General features: G+C 43.4%; 1 protein-coding gene across 1 annotated transcript in view; it reads right to left on the bottom strand.

Moving 5' to 3' along the window:
- Positions 1 to 3760: 3760 nt before the first annotated feature.
- The window catches only part of LOC144142240 (uncharacterized), a 45947-nt gene continuing 29285 nt past the window's right edge, over positions 3761 to 20422 (bottom strand). The window contains exons 5-6 of the mRNA XM_077673604.1: positions 9072 to 9249; positions 3761 to 6290 (exon numbers count right to left, since the gene is read on the bottom strand). Of these exons, the coding sequence (XP_077529730.1) occupies positions 5990 to 6290; positions 9072 to 9249 (479 nt within the window). The 3' untranslated portion in view covers positions 3761 to 5989. The remainder of the gene's footprint in view (positions 6291 to 9071; positions 9250 to 20422) is intronic.

Here is a 20422-nt window from a genome sequence, read left to right as displayed (position 1 = left end):
ACAATTTCTAGGGATGAATTAGGGTCGATGATAAAGGATGGTATTTCCTAATCGCTAAAAGAACGCCACCACCTATTTTTCTACTTCTGTCTTTGCGATAAATAGTATAGGACTGGGTATGCGGTAGAATTTGATCGTCGGTTACGTCAGGATTAAGCCATGCTTCGGTGAGAACAAGAATATTTGATTGGTTATCGTCAAGCAGAGAAGAGACTAAGTCACGCTTAGGCAGAATGCTGCGAATATTTGCAAATGATACTGCCAAGGATCACCCAGATACGAGTGATTTCTGCTGAAAACTTGCCCCTGGACACGTGCTGGTATCTAGCTATCTTTTTAACAAGACAACTGTCCCAGTCACTGTGTTGTACATGTATGTTTTGTCATTGATGAGCAGGCGATCAACTGACAGCTTGTAAGACACATTTTGAGGCTTCGCAAAATCAAGTAGCTTCTTTCTGGCTAGTTGCGTAGCCAGCGAGAAGTCTTCACCAATTGAATACTCTAACCCTTTTAGCTTGTGCCCAGGCGATAAGATGCGTTGCTTGTCTTTAAAAAGGTCAGTTTGGCTATGATAGGTCGGTTTTTCCCTTGGTACTTCTCGAGCTATATATTCCCGAGCCTAAGTATGCGCTCAAACTGCAAACTGTTTGTTTCAATTTGCAGTTTTTCCGAGCACAACTTAATTACCTTTTTTCAGGCGGAGTCCAGTACTCTTTAGGCTAATCCTCTATCCCGAAAAAGAGCAAGTTACTGCGTCTTAGCCTATTTTCAGCGTCCTCGCACCTTAATGTAATTGTTCAGAGCTAATCTGAGACATCCTGCAAAGTGGTTTGTTCTTCATCGTCAGAAACAGCTATTTTTCCAGAGGACAAGGTAAACTGAAGTGCAGCAACTCTAGCAGTTAAAGCAACGATTTTGTTGTCACTAGCAGCTTGTTTACTCCTTACGCTTTCTAGTTCTGCTAACAGCCCCTCTTGTCCCACCCGAAGCTTCTCAATTGTCTCAAGAGCTGCGGCAAACTCTTCCGCCTCAGCTATGGACATCGGACCCGGGTTAGACTCAACGTCTCCAGGAAGCAAAAGCAGCATGTCGAACATCGCAGAGTAGAGACAATTCAAAAGTGAAATAGATCGCTTTTACAGGTCAACACACTCTTTTGGGCACGACACCATGATCAAACACCATTTGTTGCTCCTTATACATGAAGCACGTCCTAGGTAAATAACCTGCAAAAGCAGTAGTTGATTGCGCTGCATGCTTGATGCGGTGCCGTGCCCGAAGTGAAAGCTTGCTGGCTGGTACTTGAGGCTTCTTTCGCTGGTGTTTGTCGTTGTCCCGAAGCGCTCCTGCCAGATGTGCGCAAAGGTCAATTCGCTGTTCTGCGCTGAAAGCTCTGAAGCAGGCCGAGGTCGTGGCGCATCATCGGGGCGCAGTCTGCACGTGCCCAAAAGCGCTGTGCAAATGGCCCAATGGTCACCTGCAAAAGCAGTTGAATGCGCTGCATGCTTGATGCGGTGCCGTGCCCGAAGTGAAAGCTTGCTGGCTGGTACTTGAGGCTTCTTTCGCTGGTGTCTGTTGTTGTCATGAAGCGTTGCTGCCAGATATGCCCAAAGGTCAATTCGCTGTTCTGCACTGAAAGCTCTGAAGCAGGCCAAGGCGGCGGCGCTTCATCAGGGCACAGTCTGCACGTGCCCGAAAGTGCTGTGCAAACGGCCCAAGTTACGGTCACCTGCAAAAGCAGTAGTTGATTGCGCTGCATGCTCGATGCGGTGACGTGCTCCTATATATATATATATATATATATATATATATATATATATATATATATATATATATATATATATATATACATACCGTGCGTTTCACCTAACTTTAGCCAGAGCTTAAAAATATGTTGCTGCACTCTAACACGACGCAACCAAATGAATGTTGCTCAATTTGGTATGCAGTTCCTCGTGCTATTGTTTGTATGTTGCCTAATTAGATAGTCAATTTTAATTAGGCAACTTTTGAACTACCCAAGCTAGAAAAAAATCCCAAAAGTTGCAGAGCAGCTTTCAAAACGTCCGCATAAAGCTTCTGTTGTTCTATCCATTAAGTATTATCAAGTATTAGTGTTTTTCAGTTTATTGAAGATACCCACGAAAAAGAAAAAACACCATGTGACGTGCCGGCTTGCGCATCTTGATTGCAGTTCTCTCAAATGTTCCCCGCACAAAGCGCGCTGACGCTTAAAAGGCGACAGGGCAGCAATGTAGGCGTTGGCTGTGCTATTTGCGCCAGCGATGTGCTTCTCTCACGACAGATTGCCAATAGCGATAAGCAGACGCAGCAGTTATCACTTGTCGTGCTGGAACTAAAAGGTTCGTCATCTGCCCCGTCACTTTTTAGGCGGCAGCGCGCTTATGGCAGTTTGTGCGCAGAACATTTGGGAGCACTGCAATCAAGGCGCGCAAGCCGGCATGTCACGTGGTGTTTACTGTATTTCGCAGCATCTTCAATGAGCTGAAAAACACTAGGTAATGCTTAATTGATAGAAAGACAGAAACTGTTTATTCAGACGTTTTGGAAGCTGCGCCGCAACTTTTTAATTGGGATTTTTCGTCAACCTTCGGTAGTTCGAAAGTTGGCTAATTAAAACCGCCTATTTATCAAATTAGGCAAAATACAAAAAATAGCGTGCAAAAATAGATACAAAAGGGAGCAACATTAATTTGGTTGCGTCGTCTTAGATTGCATCGACATATTTTTAAACTCTGGCTAACGTTAGGTGAAACACCCCGTATATAAATCTTCTTTATTATTAGCCTGCGCCGGTAAGTATGAACACGAGAGCTCGTACGAATCACAGTAAAATACTTCAACGGGCTGTAGTTACCGATAACAAACTACTTTGGATTTTTTGCTATCTGTTATCGGATCGTCTGTCATCTTCTGTGCAGAGTTACCCAGCTGTGGGAAATTGGGATCACAATTTTTTGTGCATATTTGCTGGGTTGTTGTCATTGTGTTATTACTCTGTGCATGTGCGTTTGTGCTTGTGCCGTGCCTTTATGATATTGCTCACTGCAGATGAAAAGGGACCCTGTGCGTATGCATTGAGCAGTCTTGTAAGGGGAGCTAAGAAGCACTGACACAGATGAGCATATAAATGTGCCATTTTAACAACCCCGCGCAACATATGGGGCCAAAGGACGCAGACAAGACGAGCGCGGTGCTCGTCGTGTCGTTGTGGTTTGGAGTTTAGGTATGCTTTCTTCGCCCTGTTATTAAGAAGACACCATACCAACTCACCCAGGTCACCACTGTGTTGCATTAACCTTGGGACGAGTACAAACTATGCGGAGAGTTGCGAGTACTATTATGGAAATCTGTTAACCTGGCATAGCAGACGACAGACGATCCGAAAACAGATAACGTTTTTTGGTATTGGAAACGCTGAAGCTTGTTACTATTTCTTATGATTCATATGAACTCTGCTATTTTATTTGCGATCATAAACAATCGATGAATAAAGATTCGTCTTCTTCCTTAGGCCTGTTCGGGTCATTTCTTGCGTGCACAGCAATTGCACATTTTATAAATGCATACAGCTGGTGGCACTAGCGTTCCAAGTTCGGAATGAATGCTCGAATTGTCCGGCAGTTTACGATAACCGAAAATTGTTTTTATTTTCTGGAGAAGCAGGTAACATCCGCCTCCGTTTTTGGTGTTGAAAAAATAGACCGCAAAATGCAATCTCTGTATACCGGGGGGGGGGGCGATCCGGCGAGTTTTTTGTACATTAAACGCGGTATATTGAAGTAACTCTATATGTTCTTTTTCTAAATTACTTTATATCAAAGCGCCTAATTCGTCTGTTTTTTTTTCCCTGTCTTGTTACCGTAATTCCAAATATATATCCCTGTCAGACCAACATCACATCAATTCGCCAGTAAAGTGGGCCCAGATAGAATAGATGGCTGGCGTACGATCCACAAAAACGGCTGACTGCTGCAAGAAAAACAATAGTCGCACGAAATCTCGAATCGACGCACACTATACTTTAGGCAGCTCCTATATACTATTATGATAAAAGAAGTAGGCAACCATTGTGCTGTGTCGTATGTACTGCAGGTTCAACTGGAATGCAATATCTGAACCGAAGCTGTGTACCAACCAGAGTGATGATTCTGTACAAGTAAAGGTGATACGTTTGTTATAGCCTATGCACTCGAAGCTACCGGAGAAGTTTGAGCATGGTGATTTCACATTCAGCAATCGGGTGAAGATGAAAGCGGCTCCTCTCCGTTACGGTAAATGTGTTGGGCTCACGACATTAATTAACAGGTAAGACTTTTTTGCAATAGTACCTGCAAGAGAAAGGAAACATAGAGAAGGGAAATGGATGCTCATGAGAATGAGAGGTCACGTGCCCATAAAGAGACTGGTGGGTATGTGGCAATAGACTGAACAGTCCTCATAAACATTATCTGTGGAAGCTAATAAACTTTAATGTTTCTGCTTTACTACAAAAAAGGAGTGACATTTTGCACAAGGTCTAGAGCACCGTATAAAACTCAAATGAAGTACGTGGGCTTTTTGCACAGCCATGTGTCTTCCAGACTTGAAATTGGGTCTTCTGTTTCAAGCAAGAATGTATTTGTCCCAGAAAGCATTTTCCTTCTGAAAAAGATAGCCTTCTCGCATAACTTTAATTTTTTATGTCAAAGGAGTTTGCCTTGATGCCCTGATATCTGAAATGCTATTCATAGTTTAAAATATAGAACAATTGCGCTGGTTCAACTTTTGCACATTGATCTGTACCCGCTTCATTTCTAAAGCCCTGTATTTGGAATTGATAATTGAGGTAACTCTATGTAGCCAAATTCCGCAATCGTAAATACTAACCCATTTATTCTTTTTGCATAGCCAGCTCAAACAATTGTGTCATTCAAATCCACCTTGCACCAAGTAATAAATGGTATACCTAAGCGGATTTAGATTAAAAAGGTGCCGTACCATATTTCCGCTTCCCTCCCTTATGCGCTCGTAAGGTGATTCACGGCCGCATAGCATGATACGTGTTCCCAGAAACATATTGCAAAAATTTCTAGCAAACACCCTGCAAAAGAGATGAAGCTTCTCGTGTGTACAAAAAAATTTGTCGTGATTACTATACTCCCTAATGCGAAATTTTTGTGCAGCATGAACTGCAGTCCTTTCGGTCATAGCGCATATCTGCTGTCTCCGGAAGTGATTGCGTGATCAGCAAAAGCACGGTGGCGCGCGCTACTCTGCTGTTATCTCGCAGCGCGTCGCACCCGCCGGCAAGCATGTTGCAAATCGTGTTTAAGCCTCCCATGGAAATGTGACGTTTTGGATGAGTGGCATACGAAGCAGCGTCTGGAAAGTGTTGGGAGAGGGTACTCCTTGTAGGTGGCATTGCTCCTTAGCGGCAACGAATGGCGAAACTGTGAGGGAGAGACAGTGAGAGAGGTGACGCCACCATCGTGAGTGCCACCCTCCCATTTCAAACTTTCCCCAACACTCCTCTCCGCTTTCTTTTTGCCTTCGCTGCTTCATTCGCTCAATCGGTTACGTGGACGCCGAAGCGAATCCGAGGTACCATACGCCAAAGTGCTGCGTCCTAAAATGGTTGCCACCCAACCCTGCAAAAGTGGATATCCAGGGAAGCTGTTGTCACCACTACAAATGCTTATGGGGGGAGGGTATGAAATGTTTTTCTTGGTTTCGGCGGGCTTGTCGATGGTGTTCAGCTTCTCTGGTGGGAAAGGCTGGGTTCTGCCTAGCCAGACGCATGCCCTCGGTGCTTCGGCAAGAACTGCTGTATTTATTGACACTAGTACTGCCTAGCCTTAAAACAATCTTTCCCAGAAAAACGTGGTGAAGGGGGTCCCATTGTTTATAGGCACCTTATCATTCATAATGCAGTTTTGCTATCTTTTGCAGGCATGCTATTTGGCAGGCATCTTTTGCAAGCATGCTATCTTTTCCTTGTGTGCATCTCCAAATGCCGCTCGAGGTTGCCCTTTGACCTAAAAGCCTTCCCACAGTAGCGACATGCATGAGGCTTCCGATCATCGAAGTGCAGCTGTGTATGCCTAGCCAGGTTCGATGCATCCCTGAACTGCCAGCCACAAGTGGCACACTTGTAGGGTTTCTCTCCCCTGTGGACCCTTTGGTGCCTGACAAGATTCGCTTTGTGCGTAAACTTCTTGATGCATGATGGGCAGGAAAAGGGCCTGGATCCAGTATGTGTTTGCACATGCACCACCAAATGGTCCCTGCAAAGATTCAAATTGCGAGCAAAATCAAGAGCTAGTAGACTGAGAGCTGTGTTTATAACAATAAGTAGAGCACCCACAAATGAGCATGGAGTTTTTGAATAGTAATACACAGAAGAAAGCAAGTTTGTGCAGCACAAAATTGGAATGAATACGTCCAACACCAAAACGTGTTTTTTATAAAAGAATTTTATCAGGAGAGCAATGTTACATATTTTATAAGTTTTCTTTATAAAAAGAAGCAAGACATAACTTTGATTGATTGTGGTGTTTAACGCGCCGACGCAACGCAGGCGATGAGGCGCGCCGTAGTGGAGGGCTACGGATTAAATTTGACCACCTGGGGATCTTTAACGTGCGACGAAATCTCGTACACACGGGCGTTTTTGCTTCTCGCCTCCATCAGAAAAGCGGCCGCCGCGGCCGGGAATCGAACCCGCGATCTCGTGCTCAGCAGCGCAATGCCTTAGCCGCTGAGCCACCGCGGCGGGTAAGAAATAACTTTCACCAATTTAATTGAAAAGCCAGGACAGTAGCATGAAGCTGCATCAATTACTTCCGATTAATGATACAAAAATTATAAAAACCACCTTAAGGAAACAAAGATTCGAAAACATTTTAAAGTGGTTTAAATTTTGCAAACTAATGAACTAACACAGGCCTAACAAAAGCCACACTTATGGGGATGTGCTCTTCAAAACAGCTCTCCTTAAGATAGTTACGGGAGATTGTGAAATTTTTGTTTTTTTGCCATGGGTTTTCAGATAACTCCCCAGGATGAAATTGTGGGCAACCTGAAATGCTTTTTAATGCATTTACATTTTAGTACCCAGTTTTAAAAAAATTTAGAAATGACCCCGAGGTGCATATTAGCTGTAGAGTTAAAAAATGCACGAAAAAAGTTTTTTTGGTAGGAAAAAGAGGACGAATGATACGACTATTTCCTTAGGTTTTGTGACTGGCATAAATATTTACGATACCTGTTGCACATCTAACAAGGCTTTCTTGCACCACAAATAGGAACATTTGCTTAAATTTTCATTGCATTATGACTCATGAGCGAAAATTGAACAATAGATTTTTAAAAAGCACAATTTAAAAAGTTTATTTGGTAGATGCTGAAGCTTCTGCTCGATAATAATGAAACCTGGTAGGAATATAGCTTGAAATGGCCACATATAACTTTTTTAATACGCTTCTGCAGTGTAAGTTGTACCCTCAAGGTTCCTGCATGTGGAGTCCTGCAGGGGCACATGCAGAAATAGGACACCCGTGGTCCACTTGGCAGAGATCTTTGCCATTTTCCTTCAGTGCCCCACTGAAATACAGCACTGCCAGAGTGGTGGCCGTTTCTGCAACAGCCCATGAAGCAGAGTGAGGTTTTGGGAACTTTTCGATTTGATTGATTGTGGGGTTTATAAAAGCACTCGCACTACGTGGGCACTGAGGAACGCCCTGGTGGAGGGCTCCGGATTATTTTTAACCACCTGGGGATCTTTAACATGCACCGAAATCTCAACCACAAAGGTGTTTTCTCTTTTCGGTATTTGGGAAAAGCACCTAATAAGCCTTGTGGTAGAGGGCCTCAGCAAAAACTTTGTGTTTGCCTTTGGCAACAGCACGCAAGCAAATGGGCAATCCAAGTACACTTTCCTCGAACGTAGTCATTGCATTTCTTACCATAGTGTTCTTTGCCAGATGTAAGAACAAATTTTTATCCCATAGGGGAAAGAAAAACCTGTTACACTTCCATCTCCAGTGCGAGCGTTTTAAGGCAGGTACAGCCTTGGTAGTACTTGGAGAGCACATTCAGGGACAGACCAAGATCGAGAGATATAAAAGAGACAACATCGTTGCGGCTCTTGTGTCATTACTACTTCCAAGTGACACAAAAACTAACACCATGATCAGTTTGATCAGCTCACAACACAGGTACTCTCATTGCTTTAAAAAAATTATTACAGACTACTTTGGTGGCAATGCCACAAACTTTTGTGGTTATGTGGACTGTATGTTGGTGAAACAGCTTTGGTTCAAAGAGATTGCAAAACAACCTCAAATCCAGACACGTCCAATGTCAATTACACATGCTGGGAGCACTGCTCTTAAACTGATTTGAAAGCTATCATGAGTCTGATTTGAAAGCTATCATGAGGGCTTCCACTCTAGAGTTCTCAGCCTCAGCTTCAGCTTCCAAGCCAATGATGGCAGAACAATGCGATTAGTACACAGCAGAAACACTTCCAGCTCTGCACTCCCGCTTTTACATTCGAGTTCTGATGCAAGGCCTTTTGCTTGTGAATGACCTCAAAAAGGATTACTTTGCTCTTTCCACCTGCCATGTCACGCACAAGTTCGACTAGAGCGCCAATATAACTGCGTTCACAGATGGTTTCCTAAACTATGTCAGACACCTTCCATTTTTGACAAAGGATAAAAAGTTTTTATACACCATTTAGTATTTCAGTTCGAACACAAAAGACTCTAACGCATTTGTTAAAAAAACACGTGGATGCATTTCACTAAGCTTGGTCAAACAAGTTGATATCAAGACAAACAGGGATACCAATACTAAAGGGATCAGTCTAATTGTACACCTCAGGCAGACTCTACAAACTTCATGCAGGCTGTACACATCTGCCATTTCTTCAAAAACAAAGGTCTTTCCTAAAAGTGCAGTCGTAAATAACATAAAAACCGCAAGATAACACAGAAAAACATAGTCTATTTGATTATGTGTAGCAAGTGTCAATATAAAAAAAACAGGATGTATGCACTTACCGCTTATTGGTTGTGTATGGGCAGAAGGAGCACCCAAGTCTCTTTTGCGGCCTTGGTGCATGGCAGTCCTGCATGTGTTTGTTGAGATAGCCTTGCGAGGACAAGAAGTCCCCACACTCAGGACAGCCGAATATGGCAGAACCAGGGGCAGCAGAGCTGATCTTGTCCTCCTTGTCATCTGTGTTAATGCAAAAAAACAGGAAAAAGTTCACTCACACAGATCCCACAAGCACTCCAAAAACTTTACAAATGTCAATATCAATGGTTTTTACAAAAACTTAACTGCAGAAAATGCAGCCTTGCCATGGCACTTTGATGCTATTGGTGCAGTTGACCCCAATTTTTCCACGGGATCCCACTTTACAAAGATGCTCACAGGTAGCACGCCCATTCTCGAGTAATATTTTTTGTGACAGATAACGATTACCCCTTTGCAACTTACAGCAGAACAATGAAAAGCATGGGTGTCACAGCAGCAATTTCAATCAGAAAGCATGCAATTAATGAACAAATGCATTAATACCTGATCACTGCTTTGAAATTCAAGTTCACAGACAATAAACAATGAAAAAATAAAAAGCATTACAGATAAACCGCATGTTGAATTATGTTGCATCACTTGGCAAAGTAACCAAAATGAAGAGGACATGACTCACGGATGCTAGGCATTAATATCTGATCACTGCTTTCAAATTCAAGTTCACAGACAAGAAACAATGAAAAAATAAAAAGCATGAGAGGAGGCTTAGATAAACCGCATGTTGAATTATATTGCATCACTTGGCAAAGTAACCAAAATGAAGAACACATGACTGGAGGACGCTAAAGAAGATGAGAAAGACGAAGATCAGCAGACGCCATTGTACTAGCTAGTAGTTCTAATTCAGTCTATTGTAAAATACAACAATTATTCCTTTTTCACAGTGTTGGACTCATTTATCAGACACCTCAGATTCTCTTTAAAATTAAACAGTTAGATTTTTGCTATTTGCTCAGAGCATTCCACTAAGAACAATAAAAGCTGCCACATATATAAGCAAACTATAAATGTTTTTCTTTGGCGAGCCCACGTGATAACCGCTTAAGGGGGCAGTTGGATCTTTGGGGCCGAAAAACGGTAAAAAAAAGCATTTTTTTTTATCAGTCTGTACATTTCCTCATCAGAAGGCACCATATTCTGTTGTTATTATGTTATAATAGCATTTTAAAGTGCACCCTACAGCTCAGTTAGTGCGGAATTCAATGGTTAAATGGCACTTTTCTTGCAATGCAAAGCTAGCATTTCATGCTCAGATATCTTGGCACCCAGAGCAAGTACAACTTTTTGTACTTGCTCTTTTTTTTCTTGCTTTTGATAGCGAAACGTGTGGGGAATACAATGTTGGAAACAATTTTTCAAATGGAGGCTTTGGAAAATTATTATTGCTTTCAATTGGCACCACCTTCGAGCCATTTCTGGCAGAGCACGGGAGAAGCGAAGTTTTCTGTGTTGTAAAACGACCAAAAATAGCTGAATCAAAAAAGTTCTTCCTATGTTGTATTCTTTAGTCATTTGTCTGCCTAGCCACGCGGTAATTGCCATTCTGTATGGAGTGGTTATTTTGTAACTGTGACCTAAAATAATGGCAATTAATCATTAAATCAAAATATAATCAACTTAAAAAAATCTAATGGCAGATTTGAAATCAGCACAAAAAACTCTACAACGCAGTGCAGTTTCATTAAAATTGGTTGGTAAATAAAAAAAATAGTTCTAATTCGTGTATAAATGTTCACAAACATAGAATTCGCAAACTAACTTAATCCATCCCTTAGAATTAACTCAGAGAAACTAACTTAGATCAGAAAAAGGGCTAATAATTGATGACAAACAAGTCCTGTCATCTTTTATTAGCTCTTCTTGTGTAATCTGCTTCATGCTTTTATTCAAGAAAGTTTGCAAAGCAACTAGCCTAGCTGTATTTTTTAGTGAGGCTACTACATTTCCCCAGAAGGCATTAATGTAGGGATGTCATTGGGCATTTTGAAGAAATTTAGAGCGTAAAAAGTGTACTAACCTGAAAAAATTACACACATATCTTGCGGTGCAGAAAAATAATACAAGTGCAAGAATGTTTAAAAATATAAGATTTCTGTTTACCAATACAACCACCTCGCTCATGACAAAATGCTAAGGCAAGCCACAAAAGATGCCAAGCTACAGCACTGCACAGCACATTAGAAACACAAAAAAAAGAATAATAGAGAACATCCCATCTCCATAGCTACAGGAATTACAGAAACAGTGGAACGAGCAGCAGGGCACAGCAGATAAAAAAGACGCAAAAAAAACAACACCTACAAGTTCGTGGCAAGTCAAGCAATTCAGTGTTCACTGTTCTAAGGGACTAAGCATTGAACATTTTACGGTGCTGGCAAATGCCGCACCAGAAGCACAATTAACATTGTCGCACAGCCTGTTCCCGTCATTATCATCACCATCGTCATCCTGTCTATGCCCACTGCAGGGCAAAGGCCTGTCCCATAGATCTCCAATTATCCTGGTAATGTGCTAACTGCGACAATTTATCCCCCCCCCCCCCAAACTTCCTGATCTCGTCTTCCCACCTAATGTTCTGCAGCGCCCTGTCACACTTGCCTCCCCTATGGATCTACTATTTCACCCTTAATTACCAACGGTTATCTTGCCTCCGCATCACATGCCGTGCCCACGCCCATTTCTTCTAAGATGTCCTAACGCATTTGTTTCCCGACCCACGCCACTCTCTTGTCCCTTAATGTTACACTCATCATCGTCCGTTCCATTGCTTAGAACAAAATCTTCCGAATTATCTTCCATTCTGTTGCCCATTGTCAAGCAAAACATAAAAACATTGTTCAAAGTACCATATAGCCAAATTCTACCGGTAAGTCAATATTTCTTCACCTACAGCAATGGTAATAAAAGGTTTTGAATACACCAAGCAGAGTTTAGGTATCTAGGATTAACAAATCGTCTGCCATTCAAAACACTACCAAGCAACTGCTCATTTAAAAGATACATATACAAAAACCGAGATTGCAGTTGGCATAACATGTGGTCCGATAGTATTTAGAATGCACCATAAAATAGATCCAATGTTCTTTTTGTACATTTTGTTATTTTACAGAGATACACAATCAAATCTCTTAGTTCTTGAAGGAATGTCCAAAGCATGGACCATGCCGGCGCTAAGCTTGGAATCAAAGAAAGGCTAGCAAAACAACAAAATATTTTCCACGGGAGCATGTTGTTAAACCAAGTATGTCAAATGACGTGTCAGTTCTAGCAAAGCGGCTGCAGGACAGTCGCTTCTGACAGCAGCAGCAGCCATGTCTACGATTTCACCACATTTAGCACTCGGACGCTGCTCGGTACCGCGAGCACTAACACAGTGAGTGAACAGTGTCGTGAAAGCTTGTCGATTGCTCAGTGAATGCGCACATTTTCTGACAGTACATGCCCTTACTCTTCTGCCCCATCCCCTTCCATCCACCGCCACTAGGAACGAAGAAGCGATTACATGCTTCAACTTTGCACGACCGGTCAGATTGATCAAAGGATGCTTTTTCTGGTTGTGTACGTGCAGTATTAGAGCTTCTATTCTAGAAACACATACAATATTATTCACAACTGTTAATGCAGATTCACGCAGGCATGAAGCAGAATGACACAAGTAAAAGTAAGACAAGGGATATAGAAAACACTGCACAACTCAGAAATACATTACAACACTGCTAGTCATTTCGAAACACCACCAAGGAGTCATAAGAGAAGAAAAAAAGGCAGCGAAAACCAAATGTACCAGCTGCAAACCTACATCAGGTAATGATATTGCTGGAGCAACAAGTGAAAATTGTATATTGCACTCCTGCGAGGTGTTCTGCATATTTTGGACTGCGCACAAAATGGCAAGCAAAGAAGCCACAGTTGGGTTGCACAACTTGTTTTCTTGGTAAGTACAGCATGCATAATCCGTTTCTGCATCCCTGCAATGTTGAACCGAGAACAAGAAAGCTGTATTTTCACTGTAATGCATGAGCAATGGGTCAGAGGAATGGAATAAAAGCGTGTAATAGTAGGAGATCAAAAAATTGTTTAAAAGGTGAACAAAACATTGCATGAGATGAGAAAAAAAACGAGACCATTTCAGAACACAGTCCTAATGTCAACTGAAATTGAAATCTGTGCTATAAATTTTTCACTGTTCTACAGAAAGTAGACGAATCAGCCAATGGCTGTATTTGCCAATGGCTGCTTGCTGTTTTTAATGCAACTGATTAAACCCATGTCCAACCACACGCTGTCCAATCAGTGGACAGCATGGTGAAGTCACACTATGCATTAGGTATAGAATTTATGCCTAGTTAAAGTTTACCAGATATGACGTTCGCACTGCTTAGTCCAATCCGCACTGTGCTGGTACAATGAAAGCATGCAGAAAGCAGCAGCTTGCCAGCATCTAAGCCTCCTGTTGTGTACTCATACAGATGGCAAAGTTTGATCCATCTGATGTGCATTTCCGCATTTCCATGTTCACTTTCTTTGTGACTGAAGAGATAAAAACTACACCTTTAACAGGCCAGTGTTATGAAAGCCTGTTAAAGATGCCACAAGAGAGATATGTTGTGTTGCCAATGTTGTTACATTACTTTAAAGGTGCACCGACACCAATTTTCGGTGTTAATATTATTGCACAGTTCACTTCCTTCACTCAACAGATTACCCTGACTGAAATATGAGCGGCCTGCAACGCGAAGAACATCGTTAATTGGATCTCATTTATCGCGCCGGCGGAGCAGCGCACGGAGTGGCACTCAGCAAATAGACATCAGCGTGACATCACCCCGTGAAGCCAAAAGAAGTGACGCGACAACGCTCGTCAAAAGCTCATGACGTCACTTCACGCGCGCGGCCCCACGAGCGGCGAGCGGGCGCAGCAACCTCTCAAACAGGCGCCGGTGACGTCCACACAAAGCGGTGAGGTCAGCCGGGATTCTCCCATATGCGCCGTTCGAGATGAAAGCGCGGGAATTTGAAGCAAACAATTTTCAGGCCGTTCAATGGAATTAACTATCACGCGCTGAAGTATTTGAAGTGCTGCTTCAGGTTTGCCAGACCATTCAGCATCGATAAAAGCAATAAAAAAGTAACATAAAATTTTCGTGTCAGTGCTCCTTTAAACATAGCTTCTCATGACCTATTCCATAGATAATCAGGGTTTATGCTGGTATCAAAGAAAAAATTCAAGGGTTTTCAAGGACTTTTAAGGCCAAACCAGTATATTTTCAAGGACCACATTGAGGGCCTTCCACAAAACACGTTTCAATGTGTTAAGATGTATTAATATGTATTGCACAACAAACATATTAGGACATCTCACTTTACACACTAAAAGTACATTAGCATCAGCTTTTCAATGTCTCACATATTGAACAAGGCAAATATACAGCAAACAAGCACTCGTTCAAAGCTCACGGTTGCTCATGTTGCTTTTTCTGGACTTCGAGGTCGATTTTCAGGATATTCTGCACGTTGCTTTTGGCAGACTCCCTTAGACTGTTGGATTTGACAATAGACCTTATGCGAAATTGCTTGGTGATCTAGCAACACTGATGTAAACGAGACCGTCGGCCATATTGGTACGGGCGCCGATCGGGAAGTCTCGTATTGTTTACTCTGGAAGAGTAGGTGACGGTAACGCGGTATGGCTCAAACTGGACGGCGTTTTCCGGCTCCCGACGGCGGACTGTGGACGAAGGACTTGTCTGCGCTGCCGACTGTGTCTGAAGACTCATACCTCTCGGGGTGCCGCGCCAAAGACCCATCCGAGCGGCAGCGGAGCACGGCATGCCGCCTAGCCACCGAGGCGCATTGCTCGCCTTCATCGGTGCGGACAAACACGTGCGACTCGCAGTAAGTAAATCCTTATGTGTTTTTTACTTGACGCGAGTTAACCGGTATGAGCATTTGTATAGCACTTTGTTCACTTTTTTTTTTATTGCGAAAGTTCACCGTTGTTTACCATGCAAATGCGTAGCGGCGACCCTGAAAGAGTAAAGCGACAATCGCCAGACCGTACCGCTAGTGGGTGGATTAGGTATTTTCAAATGCTGTACATCGAATTTACGAGATGATTTTTGGCGAAGATGTTTACGGAAAGGTTGCGGCCGTTTTTCGTGACGGTCGTCCGCCCGCGCGTTTCCCGCAAAGCAATCGCGCTTTGCGGCGAAGTCAACTACAAAAGCGCACATACGCCTTGAATTTTCTTTTTTTGTGTGTTTTCATTATTTATTGCGCATGTTCTGCCGCAAAAATCTGTTTGTGTGTCTTTCTTCTCCTTTTAGTTGTGTTTGTTTCTAAAACGCATGTTTTTGGTGTGCACGAATAGATAATACGGTAAAACTTCGTTAGCTCGAACTCACTGAACTATAAGATTTTTTAATTCGATGGGCCATCGGTGTAGCCCGAATGTTTACCTGTTTATCTCGAAAGGTTCTGGAAGTGAGTTCCAGATAATCATATTATTGCTTGCTTAAGTTATGACGAACACGATTATGCGGGTACTGGTATCATTACCCATGGTGAGGTTTTTAAATGTTAAACTTCCTTCTCTTGAAAATGCATTAACAAAGCATGCAGAGATACTTGCACGCTCGAACTTGACAAACAATTTTGACATCATTGCTGTTTGAGGTGTAGATTATTGCCCTTGCAACAGTGTTAAGCAAGACACAAAATCTGGTCATTTTGAGTCTGTTCCTTGCGGCCACTGCTTTCTGCTCTGTCCCTTTACCATAAACTGTAGCGGACTAGTCCTGTTCTTCCCTGAGCGCTATTTTCTGTTACTCTCTCTGTTCTTGCAGGTTGGGCCTCATCCATGCGCTCAGCAGCTGCTTTCGCTCCCAGAAGAAAAGTGGCCGGCCCTATGTTGTGTGCCTCACGTTTGAGACGGACAGTGGGGCGATTGTGAGGCAGCGTGCGATTGCCCGGCGGGTTGCAGTGGAGCATGGAGTCATATCCTGACTGCTGTGCACCTGCTCGCCCTCTTGCAAGCCGAAGGTTTTAAGAGGCGCCACCGGAGCTTGCGTGCACTGAGCTGCCACAACAGTGGGGACGTCCGAGACAGCAGGGCATCAAGCCAGCGAGTGTCCAAGACATTGACTGGAGAAGCCCGCGAGAAAATGGACCCTCCCTTCCCTTGCCACTGCGTCTGTTCGAGGCACGTCGAGTACAGGAGCAATGCGAGCAGCAACAAAGTGCCGTGCAGGCGCTTGGGAGAAAACTTGGTAGCCTTGGGAATGGGTTTTTTGCCCCAGTTGTGCTGGCCTCCAGCATTTCACAGTATCACCTCGGATGACCATGTTAACTACATTACGTCAAAACTGCCAAGTATTGCGGGATTAATCTACATTCACAGATCTTCTCTGTCACCTATAACATAAAACTTCTCATATACAATTCCCTCTTTTACTCTCACCTAAGTACCCGCCACGCTGGCTCAGTGGCTAAGGCGTTGCGCTGCTGAGCACGAATTCGCGGGTTCGATTCCAAGCCGCGGCGGCTGCTTTTCTGATGGAGGCGAAAAGCAAAAACGCCCGTGTGTACGAGATTTCGGCGCACGTTAAAGATCCCCAGGTGGTCTAAATTAATCCGGAGCCCTCCACTACGGCGCGCCTCATCGCCTGCGTTGCGTCGGCGCGTTAAACCCTACAATCAATCAAAAGAAACCAACAACAGCAACAACGTATACCGTGCGCACTCGCCACAGAGGAAATTTTCAACCATGCCGTGACGGCGTAGTGCGGCAAGAAAAGTTTGTTTACAGTCCTAGGTAAGATAAAGGCTCGTGTAGGGGCTAAGCGGCACCATTTAACAATGAAATGAAGCGGGCGCAGAGCCACAGGGACGAGTAAAGAAACAGCCTAATTTTGGCAACGTTTGGTACTGTTTTCCCGGTCGAGCGCCGCTGTCAGTCGCATGAATAGGTGGCGCACGCTCAGGCTTCATTTAGAATACAAAGGCTGGACCACAGAACTCCAACGCAGCTGTATTTTTCATCCGGACAGCGACTACGAAATCCCGCGCTTAGCGAACCAACGACAAATATTCGCTCCCAGCGCACCGCACCCTGCGTTTCACAAATGTTGCTCGCGCCGGCATAGTTCGCGTCAGAAAGTTCGTTCGGGAGTGTGGAACTTCACGTACCTTTCCTCCATTTGGACCGGTATTTCCGCATTGCGTGCACTGCGGCACGAAGCAATGCTCCGGCATTGTAGTCCATCACCAAGAGCGGTCAATGCCCGCTTTCTATGTTTTGCTAATTGGTTTCGGTTTCCAACGACCGTACCAAAATGGCGGACCTAGTTACCGGAGTCGACGTGAGATGGCGGGGCGCATTTTGCATAGGGTCTATTCAGGTGAGGTTACTTGTAGTCTCTGCCTTTTCTGGATAACTGATTGATTGATTGATCGCAGGGTTAGCGCGCCGACACAACGCAGACGATGAGGCGCACCGTAGTGGAGGGTTCCGGATTAATTTTGACCACCTGGGGATCTTTCACGTGCACTGAAATCTCGTACACACGGGCGTTCTTGCTTTTTGCCTCCATTACAAAAGTGGCCACCGTGGCCGGGAATCGAACCCACGACCTCGTGCTCAGCAGCGCAACGCCTTAGCCACTGAGCCACCGCGGCGGGTTTTTCTGCATAACTGTCTGCTGAAGCTGTTAATTCAGCAACAGCTACCTCCAGTTTCTTTTTCTTATTTTTCAAGCATTCAACCTCCTCAATGGAGTGCTTATTCACTCGCATCGAAACTTCAATTTCGCCCAATATGGATTTGCCGGGTCCAGTGCAAGCCAGTGCCTATAACTGTCGATCTTCAGCCACGAGCACTGAAACTTGGATTTACCAGGCATTATCCTAACTCAGAATCACTGCGTGCAGTAATTTTGACTGCACACTTTACACGCCGCACAAACCACGCTGAACGTTCGAGCTACGCGAAAAAACAACACAACTTTCAAAACAAACACAAAGGGATGGACTGGATATGGATCCCGCCAGACCCTTTGAAACTGAAACTGATCTTAGCACAGCCACGCCCTTCCAAGCCGAAACTGATTTCAGCATGGCCAGGTGTTTAAAATTATCGGTTAAGTGTATTCTGTTTGAAATGCAAAGGTTTCCTCGTAAAAACATGGCAGAAATTTACGGAGTAGGGATACAGTTTTTCGTATGCAGAGGGGTCGTCTTAATTTCACTCCAAAATCAAGGGTTTTCAAGAACCTGCAAAAATTCAAGGATTTCAAGGCTCTTCAACATGCTACTTCTGAATTCAAGGGTTTTCAAGGATCCGCACGAACCCTGGATAATTGTCCACTTTCACAGTATCCCTTTGTATAACACATATTCTGAATTTTCGTACCCACTGTACATTTTATGTGTTTAATGTATAGAGCAGGTTCACATTAATTTGTCCAGCACCGTTCACTCCACTGTACCATTCAACCAGTCAACGTATCAATCAGCAAACAATATAGCCAGCTAAGACGTCAAAGCACAGAACGAAAGCCCAATATCTTACAAAGGAGATCGCATTTGGATTGGGCCCAATAACGGTCTGCAGAAGGAAGTGCAATTTCACTGGAAGAATAAGACTCATTCCATTTTCCCATTGCATTTATTTGGCAAGCACTAAAAGGATATAATTTCTGTTTAGCCAAAAAGAGCACTCTCCAACCTTGCCCCACTTTTGGTACCACTATCATCGTAGAAAGCTTTTAAAATAATATATGTTATTCAATTCCACATAAGATCATTCCTATTGAATCTTATTGGGCAAAAGCTTCTTTGGAAGCCTGATAAGCAAGAGAAAAAGTTTTGGTTATCAAAAGAGCAATGTTTACAGTTCCTCCTGGTATTCCACCACGAGCAATACTGCATAAAATTGTACAGGCAGAGTGTGAACCGTAATACAGCAGTGAAAAAACCACTAGCCATTTTTTTTTTCGTTTTAACTTTTTTGATGTCTCGAAGCAGGCTGAAACAACTACGAATCTCCTGGACCTGCAAAAGCTATGATGTGGAAGGGGGCTACATACAGTGTAAAAGCAACTGGGCACAAAGCAGCAGCCCACTACCTTGACCTGAAATGCAGTTTTAAGAATCAAACCGCAAATTAAAAAAACCTTGGAGTTAATAATAAAAACCATCAGTTTTGCTCTGGCAAAATATACTTCTGGTCACTATCCCCTTCAATGCAAGAGGACAGGCTCGTGTACTGCACAAAAAAGCTACAACACGGCGCTGATGCTACTGCAGCTGCAGATGTGGCCTGCGAAGTTAAGTTGATGCTTTCGGTGTTATTAGGTGGGCACATTTCTTCTCCTCTGATGGGCTGCTTAAATACAAGAATTATCTTTTTGTGTGATAAAAATTCATAAGTACCTTGCACACTAGTGGCTACCATTATGGCTGAAATGAGAATTTTCGCGTGATGCCAAAGTGTGAGGCAGAAGTGAGCAGGTTGTTCTTGGGAAAAAAAGTTAATTAACCCCAAGCCTCCATCATTGATAAGCATTGATATTTTTACTACCATTCATCGAAACGAGTGCATCATGAAAGGGGATGTACACTTTCAGAACTGCCAGCTGAAATGGATCACTGTAGGTTTGCCTCAAGGCATCCTCTTTAAATTTTTCAAAAAGGGACACAGTTCTGAGTTGTGCACCTTTTAAGTGTTCACTTCAAACAAGCCCCGATTGGAAGAAGATGAATGACATCGATGTGCCCAAAACAAACAAACCACAAGATTTCTGTACATTAAGAAACACCCCTCCAGAGAAACTACATCCCATTTTAAAGGGCTGCTACACGCAGCTGTACACTTGGCAAATTTTTATTATTTTTTTATTTAATACTGTAAGCCTTTGTCAGGCTCATACAGGCTCAAAAGAGCACTAACACTCAATTTCAACAGATGCTTACAAAATGATATTGCAGTTGGTACTACCTGTTTTGCACCACTTCATGAGCAGCTTTATGTTTGCCTACAGGCTTATACAGACACCTTGTGGCTAGAAGTATCGTATTTTCCGGTGTATAAGTCGCGGTTTTTTTCTGAAATTTTCGTTGGTGCATCTTATCCACCGGTGCGACTTAGGTATGGAATAAATCTGGTTCGCGGCGGGCGCTCGTGGCCAGCGCACGTTGAGACACAGCTCTATGGTGTAAATCAATCCCAAGTCCACCGGTACGGCATATCTCATAGCCCAAATGTCGCTTCGGGACATTGCTCCAAAGAATTTGCAGCTTTTTCTAGTCAAAA

Source organism: Haemaphysalis longicornis, unplaced genomic scaffold, assembly GCF_048455015.1.
Source record: "Haemaphysalis longicornis isolate Haplotype H1 unplaced genomic scaffold, Haemaphysalis longicornis Haplotype H1 scaffold_6, whole genome shotgun sequence".
Classification (NCBI taxonomy): domain Eukaryota; kingdom Metazoa; phylum Arthropoda; class Arachnida; order Ixodida; family Ixodidae; genus Haemaphysalis; species Haemaphysalis longicornis.
This window is presented reverse-complemented; position numbering and strand designations above follow the sequence as displayed.